This window comes from Hylobates moloch, unplaced genomic scaffold (genome assembly GCF_009828535.3).
Source record: "Hylobates moloch isolate HMO894 unplaced genomic scaffold, HMol_V3 SCAFFOLD_14, whole genome shotgun sequence".
Lineage (NCBI taxonomy): Eukaryota > Metazoa > Chordata > Mammalia > Primates > Hylobatidae > Hylobates > Hylobates moloch.
Window position 1 is genome coordinate 359131 of NW_026652289.1, and position 17089 is coordinate 376219.

Here is a 17089-nt window from a genome sequence, read left to right on the forward strand (position 1 = left end):
GGTGAAACCTTGTCTCTACTAAAAATACAGAAATTAGCTGGGTTTGGTGGCGGGCGCCTGCAATCCCAGCTACTCGGGAAGCTGAGGCAGGAAAATCGCTTGAACCTGGGAGGCAGAGGTTACAGTGAGCCGGGATTGCACCACTGCACTCCAGCCTGGGCAACACAGTGACACTCCATCTCACAAAAAAAAAAAAAAAAAAAAAAACAAAAAAACATATGCAACCAGAATACATCAAAAGTAACTTTCTGGGCAGCACGGTGGCTCAGGCCTGTAATCCTGGCACTTTGGGAGCCTGAGGCAGGAAGATCGCTTCAGCCTGGGAGGCAGAGGTTGCACTGAGCCGAGTTCACATCACTGCGCTCCAGCCTGGGCAACAGAGAGACTGTATCTTGAAAAGAAAACAGGAAAAAAAAAAAAAAGACACCAACCCGACAACCAAAAACACTCAAGAGATAAAAAACAAAATTCAGGATTTGTAGGTAGAATAACACAAATTTTAACTGTTGGCAACAACTCAATTTTTTAAGTAAAGCAGGATACACACATTATGACCTTGAGCCAGATTCTGCCTTTGGCCACCAGTTTTCCAGCAAATCCTAGCAAACATCAAAGCCTGCACCCATTCTGCTGCAGCAGGGTCACTCAACACCCAAGGCCCTCGTTCATAATTCATACAAAAGGCCCAAGGACAGCCCGCCTCCAGGCAGGTTTATAGGCCCCCAAGGAGCCCGGAAGGCCAGCCCCTTCAGGACTTGGTGTGCACTCACCTGCCACACCTGCCCATGGGGGTGCCCCTGCAGCTCACAAGGCCTCAAGCAGCAGACCCAGTCTCCTCCAGCAACACACTATGTCTGCAACACCTTCACCCCTTCCTTCTTCATCTCACTTTTAGTAAAAAGGTAAAAGGCAAATATGACAAGCAGGTGCATTTACAACTATGTGAAGGAATATTATGTTTTAAATGTCCCAAGAAACACCCATCAAAGGGGCTGATACACACAACCACACATGAAGAACTCCCAGTCTTCCATTACAAAGCAAACAACTGACACTTGTCTTCAAGTAGTTAATCCAAAACTTCTCAAAATTACATTAATAAAGATAAAACAGGGCCAGGCGCAGTGGCTCATGCCTATAATCCCAGCACTTTAAGAGGCTGAGGAGGGAGGATCACTTGAGCCCAGGGTTTGAGGCTGCAGTGACCTGTGATCACACCACTGCACTCCAGCCTGGGCAACAGAGCAAGACACTGTCTGGAAAAAACAAAAGAAAAAAAAGAAAAAGAAAAGAAAAGAAAACCCAAATTTACTAAGAATAAAACCACAGGCCGGGCGCGGTGGCTCATGCCTATAATCCCAGCACTTTGGGAGGCCGAGGCAGGTAGATCACGAGGTCAGGAGATTGAGACCATCCTGTCTAACACAGTGAAACCCCATCTCTGCTAAAAACACAAAAATTAGCCGGGCGTGGTGGCGAGCGCATGTAGTCCCAGCTACTCAGGAGGCTGAGGCAGGAGAATGGCGTGAACCCAGGAGGCGGAGCTTGCAGTGAGCTGAGATCACACCACTGCACTCCAGCCTCGGCGCCACTGCACTCCAGCCTCGGCGACAGAGCAAGACTCCATCTCAAAAAAATAAAAATTAAAAATAAAAAGGGCGCGGTGGCTCACGCTTGTAATCCCAGCACTTTGGGAGGCCGAGGCGGGCGGATCACAGGTGAAACCCCGTCTCTTAAAATATAAAAAATTAGCGGGTGGTGGAGGGCCTGTAGTCCAGTATCGAGGTGAGGAGAGAATGGGTGAACCGGAGGGTTGCAGTGAGCCGAGTCGGCCATGATCCACCCGGGGACAGAGTGAGTCGGTCTCAAAAAAAAAAAAAAAATAATAATAATAAAGAATAAAACCATAAAATTTATCATTTGTCTCGCTCTGTCACCCAGTCTGGAGTGCATTGGCGCGATCTCGGCTCAATGCAACCTCTGCCTCACGAGTTGAAGCTATTCTCCTCCCTCAGCCTCCCGAGTAGCTGGGATTACAGGTGTGCGCCACCATGTCTGGTTAATTTTTGTATTTTTAGTAGAGACGGGGTTTCTCCATGTTGGCCAGGCTGGTCTGGAACTCCTGACCTCAGGTGATCCACCTGCTTCGGCTTCCCAAAGTGCTGGGATTACAGGCGTAAGCCACCACACACGGGCCCTCACTTTTTATAATCTAAAATAACACCCTCTTTCCTCACTTTTGAAAGGCAAAAACAGACCAAAGACCATCTTTAGTAAATCACACTAGAAATGACTAGAAGATAAGCGAAATGTTCAAATACAACATTGAGCAACTCTACCTGAGCTGCAAAGGCCCCTCCTGCCCCATCAGGGGTGTCGTCACATGATGTGCTTTTGCAAATGTCCCCTCCTCCACGGAGTGCGCTGTCCTCCTTGGCTACCGAACTCTCCTCCTGGACAGGCGCATTGACAGCCGAGCCCTTCCTCTTCGCCGTCTTTTTCTCCGAATGCGAACTGTCACCTTTTGTTTTTCTCTGTCGGAAGTGAGCAAGCTGCGCAAAAATGTAGATAAGTAGTAAAGGCAAAGATAAGTGAGAAAAAAATAACAGAACCACAAAGTCAACAGACTGGTGGGGACCATGAGGCCCGAGGGCTGACCCAGTCTACTCTGCTACACCTGGCCAACAGATGGCTCTCCACAAACACTGCCTTCATCAATATCTACATCGAAGGGGTCTAACAATGAGGACTGCTAATTATGCCTGGTAAAGAAAACCATACGGCTGATTGGCAGAATAGCTTTCCTAGCCCTTGGCAGTTTACAGAAAAATAAAACTTTAAAAAAAATTTGTATAAAAGATTGATAGCTTAATCAAGGCATATTTAAGTTTTAAAACAATATAAAAGCTAAATCTCTCCCTTCTTGCCCCAATTTTCCCCCAACTGAAGAAATACATAGCCCAGCCAAAACTTCCTAGCCATAGATTCTGAGAGAAGGTACAGAAATAGCAAAAAATTAATTAAGCCAGGTCAATCTCACATCTTCCTTTACGGAATCAGATGTTCTATTTTTCATGACACAGCTCACCAAAGCACCAGGGACCTCCACAGAGCATCGCCCATCAGAAGGCACAGCCTAGCTCTGCTCAGTCCTCAAATCCGACAGTTTGAGACTATGTGAGAGCCTCATCTCCCGCTAACGGCTTACTCAAGAGGTATGCGATCCCACATCAGCCTTTCACGGGGAGACATGTTCCCTCAAAGACAACTGTGGCCACAAAAACAAACGCATGGAACACACATCTGTGTAAATGATAACACAAGTACACAGGCTCACGGATACCCAGAAAAATTACACAAGGCCATTTACACAAGAAAATGGTCTCTCAAAGAAATATTTTCTTCAAAGTCAACCTCATGTCGTTTATTTTCATGCCCTCCTCCACCACATCTATCCATGTCGGGATAGCACAGACCTGGTCTGCGGCCTGCGTCGCCCTACAGGCGGCGTCTTGTCCCTCCCTCCCCCCTCCACCCTCCTGGAAGCTCTGCTCCTGTTCGCAGCTCCCTGCAGGCTCCGGGCTCCCCCCTTCCCCTCCTGTCCGCCTCAGCCCTTCCCCGGCCTAGCCCCGCGTCCCCTGCCCGCCGTGCCCGGGAGCCCCGCTCTTCCCCAGCGCCCCGGCCACAACATCCTGGGGGAGCCGCGCGCACCTTGCAGAGAGGCCGGCCTCGTCCAGGCAGCTCCCGCGGTTCCGCCTCGCGCTTTCGGGACCCCCTTTCTCCTGCCCCCGAGTCAGGGGCTCTGCGCACTTTATTCCCACGAAACCCAGGACGGTGGCCATCAAACCGAGCGCCTTTTCACGGCGAAACCCAGGACGGGAGAAAGACGGGAACGCGTCCCTCTAAGGTGCCCGGCGCCAGCGCCGCGTGGGTTCCCGGCAGCGCCACGTCAGGCCCGGACGGGCAGGACGCGAGCCCAGGGCGCGGGAAGAAGACGGCGGCCGGGAGCGCCGCGGAGGCCTTTCACACAGTAGGGACTGCAACGCCGCGAGAAACGCGCGAGGAAAGCATCTCCGATGGACGGGGCGAAGGCGCACTCTGGGGAGGCGCTGCAGGCCACCCGCGCCACGCCCCCGGCCCCGGCCGCGCCGGAAGCTGGCCCTAGACCAAGCAGCCACCCTAAAACCGGCCGCCCGCCCGAAGCCACCCGGTCCTGGAGGACGCGGGAGCCACTGAAAGATCCAGCCTGGGGTCCAGCACCTGCCGCGCCCCACCCCCTCCGCACAGCCACGCCACGCCCCTGTAGCCCCGCCCTGCAGCCACACCCCGCCCCGGCGTGCCCCGCGCCCAGCCCCCCCCCCCCGCGCCCCACGCAGGCGCAGCCCCGCCCCGGCCCGCCCGAGAGGCGCCGCGCGTCCGGGCCGCTGATTGGCTGTTGCCGCGGCGGGGGGCGGGCCCTGGCGGAGAGCGGCGGATTCAAGATGGCGGCAGCCAGGAAGCGGCTTCCAACGGAGCCGGCGGGAAAAAGCGAGACCTCCGCGGCGGCTTCCGCCGGACCGCGTCCGCTCCTGGCAGGGGGCGGTGGCGGGTACCGGAGTCGCCCTTAAGACTTCACGCCAGAGCAGCTAGAGAAGAAGCCCCTGATGTTTACCTTCGCCCTCCCGGCCTCCACCTTTCTGCGCCGCTGCTCTTGCTGAACTTCCATCTCCCTCAGGCTCCGCGCGGGCCGCCCGGCGGTGACGGGGCTAACACAGAGCAGCCTTCGCTCTATTTACACTCCCTCCCCCGCGCTGGGGCTCGCCCTCCCCCGCGACAACTGTCACGCAGCCGCGGCCCCGCCCCCGACACGCGCCGCCAATCAGGGGGCCGCGTTCCCGGTCTCGCGCACGCGCGCTCAGGGCGGTGCAGCCGGGGCGGAGCCCCGCCCTATACGCTCGCCGGCCACAGATTGGTGCGCTCACGTACCCGCCTCCTACGGGAGGACCAGTAAGCGGATAGCGGAGGCCTGGCGCCCGCTGTGATTGGCCGATTTTAAAAGCCCCTGCCAGGCTGGCTGAGCGGCAAAATGTTCGCGCTGCTGGTCCCGCTCGGGCGGCGCCTGGGCTTTGTGTCCACCAGGACCGCGGGCCGGGCTCCCTGCACGCGCGGGAGGCGCCGGACGGCACTCAGCAACCATCCGGACAGGGCCAGGCCGTTTTCTGCCGCTCAGGCATTAGTCTTTGGCTGTAGGCCGCCGCGGGAAGTTGAGGCCTACCACGGAGGAGGCTGCTGAGGTGAATCTCAGGGGATCCGCAAGGGCTCCCTCACCTTTGCCGGGACCCTGGGAACTCGAAACGAAATCCTACGCCACCAGCCCGTCGAATGCGCCCCCTCGGCCGGGGGTCCCGGTCGTCAGAGAGGAACTAGGCCGATGCGGTCAGAAAGCCCGCGAACCGCCTTGACCTGCAGACCCCGCCGCTTGGAGCTCCCGCCTTTCCCGGCCGAGCACGTGTCTGCCCGTGTGTCTCACTGATGTCTTAGGTCTCAAAAAAAAGAAAAAGTTTTCAGTAGACAAGAGAAATGGGGCCGTGGGTTCCTGGTCCCGGGGGAAACCGACGTCGCAAGAGGTCGTCCCTCAGCTTGAGCTCAGCGGAACGTGAGCTTGCAGAGGTGGAAACCACGGAAGGTTTGCGTGTCTTGGAGCTCCCTGGACACCGAAGCCCGGACACAGTCCCGGGGCCGCACCGCCTGTGACCTGCGGCGGGACCGCCGGGGTGGGCGTTTTCTCAGCGGGCGCGCGCCTAGGCGGGACTTGGGAAACTAACTGGAGCGAAGTAGCAAAAAACCAAGACGGGGCGGGTGACCTCGCGCAGGCCGTCCTTTCCTGTGGAGTATTCCTTCAGCTAATCCCCTTATTTCATGTGTCCAAGTCTGGTTTCTGGGTTTCTTTGTGGTCCCTCCGGGCCTGTTCGTGCGCCTTCACCTGGAAACGGTTCGTCGTGGAGGGCCGTGTGCTTGTTTGCAGCAGTAACGATGCCCTTCCCGAGCGTGCTGGAGTGGCTCCTCGCTGACGCAAGCTCACCTTGCAGCCTCCTCAGCAACCACAACTTAAACGGGCCCTGAGGAAGCCCTGGAATCTCACTCAGAATTTTTTTTCTTTTTTTTTTTTGAGACAGTCTCGCTGCGACGCCCAGGCTATAGCGCAATGGCGCGATCTCGGCTCACTGCAACCTCCCTCAGGAAGCCTGGAAGCTCGACCGCCAGAAACTTCCTTCTCCTGACGCAGGCCACAGTTTCTGTGTGGTGAGCGGGGTGTCCAGCGGTCTCCTGGTTCCCAGACTCGGAATTGGGTGGTTTGAGCAAACTCTGGGCAGTGGGCTTATTAGAGCAGGGGCCAGGCAGGCAACACAGCCAAGCGAGCAGGGGCTACGCCCACAGGATCACACTTTCCAGGAACAGAGACCCAGACTGTGCCTGAATCTCACAACTGTTACGTGTTACAATACATTTGCAACTGTGAGACTGAGGGGATGTGCCCAGGTTTGCCTAGACTGTGTTCCTCAGAACCCCAGGGTCGTTTCTGTGGGCATTCTAGAGAGGTTCTGCTAATGTTGGACTTGGGTCTTATTTCAGTTCTTTTTTCTTTTCTTTTTTATAGACAGTGTGAGGTCTGTCACACAGGCTAGAGTGCAGTGGTGAGACCACCGCTCATTGCAGCCTCAACTTCCCCGGGCTCAGGTGATTCTCCATGTCAGCCTCCTGAGTAGCTGGAATTACAGGCACACACCACCATGCCCGGCTAATTTTTGTATTTTTAGTAGACACAGGGTCTCACTGTGTTGCCCAGGCTGGTCTTGAACTCCTAGGCTCAAGTGATCCACCCGCCTCAGCCTCTCAAAGTGCTGGAGTTACAGGCGTGAGCAACCTCGCCCAGCCTCAATTCATTTTAAACTATTAAAAAGCTGTCAAGGCCAAGCAACCACTGCCCTCCAACCTGGGTGACAGACTGAGACCCTGACTCAAAAAAAAAAAAAGCTGCCCAAATAAATTTTGTAGATACTCACCCTCAAGGAGGGAAACATAACTCCCCTCTCCTTAAGTGTAGACCACACATAGCCACTTCCTCCCAAAGAGTGCAATAAAGAAAAGGAGGGAAAGAGCCACTTTATTGTGGAGAAAACTGACAGACTCCCCCTCAGCCAAGTGACCCAGGTCAGCCTCACAGTTACAGTCGAGGTGACAGTGTGTGTCCCTGATGTGATGGAGTGATAGTGGCACTTCACCCCTAGATGCTTCCTTTCTGTAACCTGCAGTCCCAGTCTAACCAGGAGAAAACAGACACATTTTAATTGAGGGACATTCTTCAAAATATCTCCCCAGTACTCTGAAACTGTCAAGGTCATCAAAAAAGAGAAGGAGCCTAAAGACACATAACTCAATGTAATGGGGTGTTCTGATGGATACCACATTAGGGACATGAGGCAAACCTAAGGAAACTAAAAATGTGGACTTCAGTTACTTGTGTCTCAATATTGGTTCATTAATCAGAACAAATGGGCCAGGTGCACTGGCTCTCACCCAAAAATTAGCTGGGCATGGTGGCAGGTACCTGTAGTCCCAGCTACTCGAGAGGCTGAGGCAGAAGAATCGCTTGAAACTGGGAAGCAGAGGTTGCAGTGAGCCAAGATTGCACCATTGAACTCTAGCCTGGGCGTCACAGCAAGACTCTGTCTCAAAAATATATATATATATAACAAATGTAGCACACTAAGGTAAGACGTTAATAAGAGGGGAAGCCACACGTGTGGTATGTGGGATCTCCATGTACTATCTTCTCAATTACTCTTAATCTAAAACTTCTTTTAAAGCCTATTTAAAAAAAAAAGTGACAAATCCATGCCCTCTGGAGCGTGTTATGTATACTACTGGAGATCCCGAGGAGGCAATTCTTAGTGCTTCCCATTCACTTGGCAGTCACAGCTGTGGGCACACAGGCTCAAGTCTCTCCTTAAGTCAGTCAGTATTACAAACCATACATAATAGTATACTTGATCAATATATAAATGTTATAAACATTCCACATCAAACAAAGTAACATTTCACATCAAGAGAAAGAGGAGGGGGAAAAAGTTAACCAGTTCAACGAAAAGGAGAATCTGTCTGGCAAGGAAGCATCTCTGATGTGGGCAGAGCCTGCAGTAGCAGATGCGGAGGGCTTCTCACAAGTGACAGCAAGACTGTAAAATGGCCGCTTTGACCTGGTGGTGGTCTGCTCTTTTCATGGCCATAGAGTACTCTGGTAAGGACTGAGAGTAAGAGTGTCTTGTTTATGTCTTTATCTGGGTGGATGCGGTATCTACTGATGAGGAAACATCTGGTCCCTGTTGGCCTGATACCCTTTTCTTTTTTTTTTTTTTTTTGAGGTGGAGTTTCACTCTTGTTGCCCAGGATGGAGTGCAGTGGTGGTGCCACCTTGGCTCACTGCAACCTCCGCCTGCCTGGCCCTATTTTATAATTTAAAAGTCATCGGGGACCAGGTGCTATGGCTCACACCTGTAATCCCAGCACTTTGGGAGGCCGAGACGGCAGATCACTTGAGGTCAGGAGTTCGAGACCAGCCTGGCCAACATGGTGAAACCCCATCTCTACCAAAAATACAAAGATTAACTGGACGTGGTGGCGTGCACCTGTAGTCCCAGCTACTCAGGAGCCTGAGGCAGGAGAATCACTTGAACCCGGGAGGCGGAGGTTGCAGTGAGCTGAGATGGCACCACCACTGCACTCCAGCCTGGGCAACGAGCGAAACTCCGTCTCAAAAAAATATATATATTAGATGGAGTCCTTTTCTCAGATGAGGTCACTTATATCAAGGGTGCTCTATAGAGTTGTTTAACTAAATTAACCTAGTTTTTGTTCCGTGCACACTCAGAGCTGTTTAAATGTCTCCCAAGACTGTCACTGTTTAATGACTATAGACAAGAGCCAGGTTCTTTTATTATCTTATTTGTTTATTTATTTATTTATATATATATTTTTTCTAGACGGAGGTTTTGCTCTTGTTGCCCAGGCTGGAGTGCTGTGGCGCAGTCTTGGGTCACTGCAACCTCTGCCTTGTGATTTCAAGCGATTCTCCTGCCTCAGCCTCCCGAGTAGCTGGGATTACAGGCGCCTACCATGACACCTGGCTAATTTTTTGTATTTTTAGTAGAGACGGGGTTTCACCATGTTGGCCAGGTTGTCTTGAACTCCTGACCTCATGATCTGCCTGCCTCAGCCTCCCTAAGTGCTGGGATTACAGGCATGAGCCACCGCGCCTGGCCCTTTTTTATTATTTTTTTTATAGAGGTGGGGTCTTGCTGTGTTATGCAGGCTGGTCTCCAACTCGTGGGCTCAAGTGATCCTTCTGCCTTGGCCTCCCAAAGCACTGAGATTACAGGCATGAGCCAATGCGCAATGGCACTGGGATCTTAAACATGGGGCCAGAGTCTGCTCATGTCCAGCAGCACCAGCGAGGACCCCTGACTGCCATCTGGGAATGTGTGGCACCAGGCAGGGCATGTGACCCCAGCCCACAACCTCCACAGATATGGAGGGAGGGTAAGGCCTGGTTTCATGCTGACTTCATTTCTGGTTGGATGGCCTCCAGGGTGAGGTGAGTTGAACTCTACATCAGGAGTAACCCAGCCCCTCCAGGGTCAGCAGGTGTGAGGTGCGCCCCTCCGAGGATCTCCATGAGCTGCCTCTGTGAGCCTGACCTCCTACGGGCTGGCCAGCCTTCACCCTATCACTCACTGGTCCAGCTCCAGGGTCCCCACATGGATGTGGGTTGGAAGACAGGACAGGCACACAACCATAGATACTGATGGACGTGGGCCATTTACAGAACTGAGGGCAAGAGAGCAATTTTGGCCACTGAGGCAAGTTCCTGGGTTAGCTGCACCGAGGAGGGTGCTGACCTCCGCCCCTTGGGTCCACAGGTCTGGGCCCCTGCTGCTGACATCCCCCAGATGTCAGTCTGCCTGCTAGTGGGATTGACTAACTCGTCAACGTGAAGTTTAATGCCTAACCAAGTGCAGACCATGCTCCAGTTTTGCGTCGCCCTCTGCGAAGCTTCCTGCATACTTGACTCCCTGCCCAGTGCCCCCAGCCCCAAGGTGGAACACATCCCCTGGGCACCCCCTCTGGTCCTGCTGAAGCCCAGCCCCTCTGCAGGTCACAACCCCTCCTCTGTCCTGCCCCTTCTGCTGCCTGCAATTTCCTGAACTCCTTGGTAGGCAGTCTCCTCACCCTGTCCTCCCTGTGTCTCCCCACCCTGTCTTCCCTGCTTGCTCTGAGGGTCCCTAGGAGGGGAGGTATCGTTAACACCCTGGAGGCAGTACACGGGTGGGGCGTCCTCCCCTGACACGCAGGTTCTTCTGGACTGGGTCCTGAGGCTGGTGGTGCATGGGGGGTCACGACTGTCCCCTTCCCCCAGGTCTGAGGGCTCTGCCCCTCTGCCTCAGCTGCTGCCCACTTTTTTGCCTTCCCATGAAGCCCAACTGACCACACCTGGGGATGAGTGTTTACAGGTAGCCTGAGGACGCACAGTGGAAACCTGGCAACCTGGGGCCTCCCTGTGTCCGGCAGCCTGGCAACGGTCACACAGCACCCAGCGCTGGCTTCTGGGGCACTGCAGTCCAGGGAGGCTGTGGCTATCTTCCCACAGGGCTCTTCTCTTCCCTCAGGCTGGTCTCCAGGAGGTAAGGCCAGAGCTGCAGGCAACACCGGTGCTTGGGCTCCTGCTGAGCAGTTCTTTCCTGCGAGTAACAGAACCAGGGAGGGAAGTGGGCTAAGGCCTCCCCTGCCCCTACAGTCGTCTCCTGCAGCTCCCACCATGCTGGACTCATCAGTAGCAGAGCAAGTGACCCGACTGACGCTGAAGCTCTTGGGACAGGTGAGGCAGAGCCTGGCATGCTCCTGTTTTTAATAACTCCCAGGCTGTGGCGTTGGAGGGACTCCGAGACAGCCCTGCAGGTGCAGAATGCAGGGCCCCAAGGGCCGGGCCTGGGGCTGGCAGCCCAGTGGACCCATCCTCAGACTCAGTCTTAACATTCTCTGAGGGTCTGGGTGGCCCATGACCAACCTGCCTGTCCTCGCAGGCCACTGAGCACAGGGTCCGGGGAGCCTCGGTGCCTGGGGGCTCGTCTGCGCCCCCTGCCTGTATTGTTCCCTCTCCCGCTGCCTGAGGGACCTGCTGCCCACCTTTCACCAGCCCTGCATCCTGGCCCACAGGCTGCCATGAGAGGGACTCACCCTTGGACACACCCAGTAGGTAGCTGCTCAGCTCAGGGTTCAGGTGGGGGGTGATCCAGGCATTCACTGGCTGGGAAGCCTGGAGGCCTCACCAGTGAGGTCTCTCCCAGGGTTGCTCTTCAGAAATCTGCCTGAAGGGACCACTCAGAGCATCTGCCCTAGGCTTGTGGATGGAACACACGAATTCGCTAGAGGTCAGGCTTACAGAGGCAGCTCATGGAGATCATCGGAGGGGCTTGTCTCCCGCCTGTTGGACCTGGAGGGGCTGGGTTACTCCTGACATACCATTCTTTTCACTCAGAAAGCCTCTTAGTCATTCCTGGAGCACACAGGGCCTTTGCCTGGAGCCAGCATCTCTGTCACAGTCTCTCTTCCTCACAGAAGCTGGAGCAAGAACGGCAGAACATGGAAGGGGGACCTGAGGGCCTCCACCTCGAGCCAGGTGAGAGCCCCTGGGCTGCTTGGAACCAGCACAGACAGACGCCAAGTGTAGCCGCTCCAGGGGGAGGTCGGGACAGCAACTCTGGGAATCACCCCCCACTCCTGGTACCAGCAAGATTGTCCTCAACGCTTTTCCTTTACATTCAGAGTTGAAGACACCCCCATTCCTTATCACCTTTAGTCTGCAAACCCCAAAAAGGGGCACTTTCATTGTTCCCATTTTGCAGATGAGAAAATGGAGGCAGAGAGAGGTTGCTCACCCTGGCAGTGGTCACACCCAGATCAGACCCAGTTGCTCTGGTTCCAGAGCCTGAGCTTGCGCATTGGTTGGGGAGGAGCTGCTGTCCTCACTGTTACCCGGGGACGTCCGGGGAGGAGCTGAGGAGGCCGGAGGAGCATTTCTCGTTCTTTGGAACGTGGGGCAAGCTGTGAGCTGTGGGGGCTCTGCTGCCAAGGGCAGAGCCCAGTCTCAAATACAGAGAGAAAATCCCAAACCAGGTCCCCTGACTGCAGAGCAAGTGCGAGGGAACCGAATGGCTACCAGTGCCTGGGGCAGAGGGTTTGGGGACCCCCTAAGGACTGGCTAGGGTTCCCAACGGCCCCTCTCCAGTGTGATGCTGGGTGAGGGGCAGGACCCCTGTGCCTAAGGGAAAGGAGACCAGAACCCTGCTCCCCACCTTCGGGAGCCTTCTCTTGAGTGTAGACCCTCCTCCAAGGAACGTAGACTTTTGCTTTTTTTTTTGAGAAGGAGTCTCGCTCTATTGCCCAGGCTGGAGTGCAGTGGTGCAATCTCAGATCACCGCAACCTCCACCTCCGAGGTTCAAACAATTCTCGTGCCTCAGCCTCCCCAGTAGCTGAAATTACAGGTGCGCTCCACCATGCCTGGCCAACTTTTGTATTTTTAGTAGAGACGGGGTTTTGCCATGTTGGCCAAGCTCGTCTCAAACTCCCGGCCTGAAGCAATCCACCCACCTTGGCCTCCTAAAGTGCTGAGATTACAGGTGTGACTCACTGCGCCTGGTCAGATTTTGTTGTTGTTGTTGTTGTTGTTCCTGAGACAGGGTTGGTTTCGCTCTGTCGCCCAGGCTGGAGTGCAGTGGCCTGATCACAATTCACTGCACCCTCGACCTCCTGGGATCAAGCAATCCTCCCAGCGCAACCTCCCACTGTTGAGATTACAGGCATGAGCCACCACGCCTGGACTGGGGGGCAGACTTGAGGGATGTGCAGATACTTGGGGATCAGACCAGACTCTAGACCACTTGGGGCCAGAGGGTGGCTCCAGGTGGCCAAGGTCAGGCTGCAACCAGCCCCCTAGAGGCCTTGGCCTCCTGGAGCCCAGGGCACTCTGTATGAAATGCACTCAGGAGGAACCTGGTTGCGTGATTTGAGGCTCCCTTCCAGGAATGAGATGACCATCGGCCAGACTCCAGCACTGTGTTCCCTGGATTACCCCTCCCCTGATGCTGCCCCTTGCCCTCCTTACCCAACACTGGTCCCTCTTTCTCTGGGATAACCTAAGACCAGGAGTCTCCCAGGCCTCCCCCATCCTGGGAGTGTGGGTGAGGCAGAGCCTTCTGACATGGGTGCAGTGCCATCCGGTCTGAGTGCTTGCAGCGACAGCCTCTACACGTTCCTAGGTGAGCAAGCAGGTGCTTCCCTCTAGGAAATGAGGACCAGCCAGACGATGCCCTGCAGACTGCTCTGAAGAGAAGGAGGGACCTTCTGCAGAGACTCCGGGTAGGCCCTGCACCCTCTGAGCGAACATGGCTGAGCTCACTGTAGCAGAGATAGCTGCTCAGCCTTAAGGCACCGGGTCAGGGAGTATTGGGGAAGACCTTTCCAGACTCTCAGGGCCAGGCCCCAGCAAGGACACTGTTAGCTTAGAGACCTGCCTGGGTGCAGGTTTCCATCAGGGCTGGAAATGTTGAGTAGGGGCCCAATTCCAGGAGGACCTGGAATTCTGGGATGCCTGGAGGTTTGCTCCCACGGCACTCACCAAAGATGCATCTGAGTGGCAGAGGTGCAGGGGAGGTGGGGCCGCTTTTCTAGGGGGAGACCTAGAAAAAAGTAGGCCTGGAACCAGCTTGAAAGAGAGAACAGACCCAGTTGGCTGGGAAAGGAAAACAACTGGAAACTAGCTGACACACTCGGGTCAATTTCAGGAGGCCACCCTCATGCACATACCCCTGGAAGGGTCTTCCAGCCACGGCCATCCTGCCCAGAGAGGCGCTCGTACCTGGCCCAGGCTGGCCTGAGCCTGAGGCTGGGGGTGCCTCTGTGGCATTGGGGCTCCCCCTCCCCGTGTGCAGCAGCTCTGCATCGGCCTTGAGGCTGGGGGTGCCTCTGTGGCATTGGGGCTCCCCCTCCCCGTGTGCAGCAGCTCTGCATCGGCCTTGCAGGAACAACACCTCCTGGACGAGCTCTCTCGGGCCCAGGCCTGGAGCAGGCCGAGCAGAGGAGCCCTCGGGTCAGCCCTGCCCCCAGAGCTGCCCCCCACGGGCATCCTACCCGCTGCCTCCCCATCGCCGCTGGCCCCAGACCCGCCAAGGATCATCCTGCCTACGGTAAGAGGGCGAAGGCGGTAAGAGGGCGAAGGCAAGGAGCACATCTGAGTGTGGGAGGGGGGTGCAGAATTAAGATTTTACAGAAGGCGGGAGGCGCTGTGCCTGCAGCGAGGTTGCCTCGTCACCCCCATCCTCCCAAGGCCCACCCTTGAAGGGGGCCAGCCGCCTGCCTGGGCACTGTCCGGGCCTCCCCGGACTGCTTACCCCTCATCACAGAGGGAGGCTGGGGCCCAGCTCTGTCTCCCAAACCCCAGCCCTGGCCTTAAATGTTGCATCAGGGGTAGAAGTATCAGGAGAGCTCAGCAGGTGGCCCTGAATTTGGGGAAGTGTGTCAACTCCTCAAAACTTTATCACTGGCCGGGTGCGGTGGCTCACATCTCTAATCCTAGCACTTTGGGAGGCCGGGGCGGGCGGATCACCTGAGGTCAGGAGTTTGAGACCAGCCTGGGCAACTTGGCGAAATCCTGTCTCTACTAAAAATACAAAAATTAGCCAGGCGTGGTGGCGCATGCCTGTAATCCCAGCTACTCAGGAGGCTGAGGCAGGAGAATCGCTTGAGCCCAGGAAGAGGAGATTACAAGACTCCATCTCAAAAAAAAAAAAAAAAAAAAAACTTTATCATGCCCAGGAGATGCCTAAGGCCCCAATGTCAAGGGCAGAATGTTAAAGGTAAATAGTGCTCCACTTCTGAGAGCTTCCTACAGCTGTTCAGCCTTCTGGGTGGCAAGCAGCAGAAAACAACTGACTTTCTGAAGCAAAAAATGGATCAGAGGGAAACCAGGCACCCAGCGGTAGGATAGAAGCTGGGGGCCTGGAGGTCAGGCTTTGGTGGGATTCGTGTGACTGGGGTGCAGGGAAGGTGGAAGAGAAGAAGAGGCTGAGGTGGGAATTTCTAGACAGGGCAGCAGAGTCTATGACCTGGAAGGCTTTTGCCCTTTGGGAGGGGACCCTGGCAGCAGGACATGGTGGAGGGTACAGAGGGAAGGGGAGCCTCCGAAGGACCTGCCCCAGACCCTCCTCTGCAGATGGGTGGCCTTCACCAGGTTCTAGATATTCCCAGCCTGTGCCTTCCTGTCTTCCAGCACCAGGAACCTCCTCCCAGGACAGAAGGGAGTACAGGGGGTCGTTGCTGTGGACCCCCCATCTTCCTCATCCCAAGCACATCTACACTTACTGTGTATCCATCAGGGCCAGTTATGCCTGCAGGTTTCACTCTCAGCCTCAGTGACACCAGGCGGGTGAGCAGGGGCTGTGGGTCCCTAAGATGAGCTTCCTGGCAGCTGGACTCAGAGGCCCTGAGGTAGGAGGTCCCATCAGCCAGGACGGGCACGGCGGCTCTAAGAAAGCCTCATGGGTCTGTGCCAGGGGTGGGCAAACCACAGCTTCAGACCGGAGCTGGCCTGCCTCCTGTTCTCACGCAAACTGCAAGCCAAGAATGGTTTTACATTTTTAAATGTTTGGGGAAAAGCCAATAAAATAATAATATTTTGCAACATATGAAAATTATATGAAATGCCAATTTTAGTGTTCACAAATAAAGCTTTATTGGGCCAGGCCCATTTGTTTCCACATTGTCTGTAGCTGCTTTCATGCTGCAATGGCAAACTCAAGAGCTGACGGTGTGTCCTGCTTTGGAAGCCGTTTACGATCTAGCCCTTGGCAAAAGTTTGCCAACTCCTGGTCTCTGCTGTCCTTTCTGTGAACTGAGGAAGAAGGGACAAGGCCAGGCAGCCTCACACAGCTAGAAGAGGATAAAACAGAGGGGCTTTCATGCTCGAATATTCGGCTATAATTTATTTTTACTCAGAGAAGAAAGCAAAGTTTATTTTTATGACGTGTTCTATATATGTACTACAGTATATGATGGAGTACAGTAATTAACCAAGTTGTTATGGGGGCTGGGATAGAGAGGTCACTGGGACAGAATTGAGAACGCCTGTTGGGATGCAGCCATCCTACACACGGGTCTGCCCCAGATGCTCAACACCATCCGTCATTAGGGAAGTGCAAATTAAAGCCACAGTGAGCCACCACTGCATCCCTATTAAAGTGGCCACAATTAGAAAGACTGACCAGGCCGGGCACGGTGGCTCATGCCTGTAATCCCAGCACTTTGGGAGGCCAAGGTGGCCAACCGCTGCTGCATTTCCCCTGCCTGGACACGGTTGGTTGGTTGGATGGGTGGCTGTCCCGAGGTCAGGATTTCGAGACCAGCCTGGCCAACATGGTGAAACCCCGTCTGTACTAAAAATACAAAAATTAGCAGGGTGTGGTGGCAGGCGCCTGTAATCCCAGCTACTCAGGAGGCTGAGGCATGCGAATCGCTAGAACCCGGGAGGCGGAGGTTGCAGTGAGCTGAGGTTGTGCCATTGCACTTCAGCCTGGGCGACAAGAGCAAGACTTTTTCTCAAAAAAATTAAAAAAAACCATACCAAGTGTTGGTTACTCCTATTAAAGCAGAATTAGTGGAACCAGGCCTCAGCCCACCCTGCTAAAGACAGGAAATGTGGGAAACATTAAAAATAATACATCCTAAGTGATACCTAGACTGAAATACCTTTCCATTCAACCATCTATTCAATGTCTGGGGTTAATCATTTAAAGTTCTCCTTGGATGGATGAATGGATGTGTAGGTAGATGGTTGGCTGGTTGGTTGGATGGATGAGTGGGTGGATGGATGGGTGGGTGGTTGGTTGGTTGGTTGGTTGGATGGGTGGATGGGTGGATGGATGCGTGGGTGGGTGGATCGATGGGTGGATGGTTGGTTGGTTGGTTGGATGGATGGGTGGGTGGATGAATGGTTGGTTC

At 54.7% G+C, this 17089-nt stretch overlaps 2 protein-coding genes across 5 annotated transcripts in view; one reads left to right on the forward strand and one right to left on the reverse strand.

Annotated features, from left to right (window-relative positions):
* The window catches only part of PCNT (pericentrin), a 118841-nt gene extending 114022 nt beyond the window's left edge, over positions 1-4819 (reverse strand). For all 4 annotated transcript variants that reach the window (XM_058427624.1, XM_032174550.2, XM_032174549.2 and 1 more), the window contains exons 1-2: positions 4652-4819; positions 2340-2552 (exon numbers count right to left, since the gene is read on the reverse strand). In XM_058427624.1, the coding sequence (XP_058283607.1) occupies positions 2340-2552; positions 4652-4705 (267 nt within the window). In that variant the 5' untranslated portion in view covers positions 4706-4819. The remainder of the gene's footprint in view (positions 1-2339; positions 2553-4651) is intronic.
* A 4478-nt stretch (positions 4820-9297) lies between these two features.
* Positions 9298-17089, forward strand: part of CUNH21orf58 (chromosome unknown C21orf58 homolog) — a 20465-nt gene continuing 12673 nt past the window's right edge. Inside the window, exons 1-6 of the mRNA XM_058427826.1 lie at positions 9298-9576; positions 10704-10912; positions 11653-11713; positions 13380-13453; positions 14116-14280; positions 15306-15531. Of these exons, the coding sequence (XP_058283809.1) occupies positions 9426-9576; positions 10704-10912; positions 11653-11713; positions 13380-13453; positions 14116-14280; positions 15306-15531 (886 nt within the window). The 5' untranslated portion in view covers positions 9298-9425. The remainder of the gene's footprint in view (positions 9577-10703; positions 10913-11652; positions 11714-13379; positions 13454-14115; positions 14281-15305; positions 15532-17089) is intronic.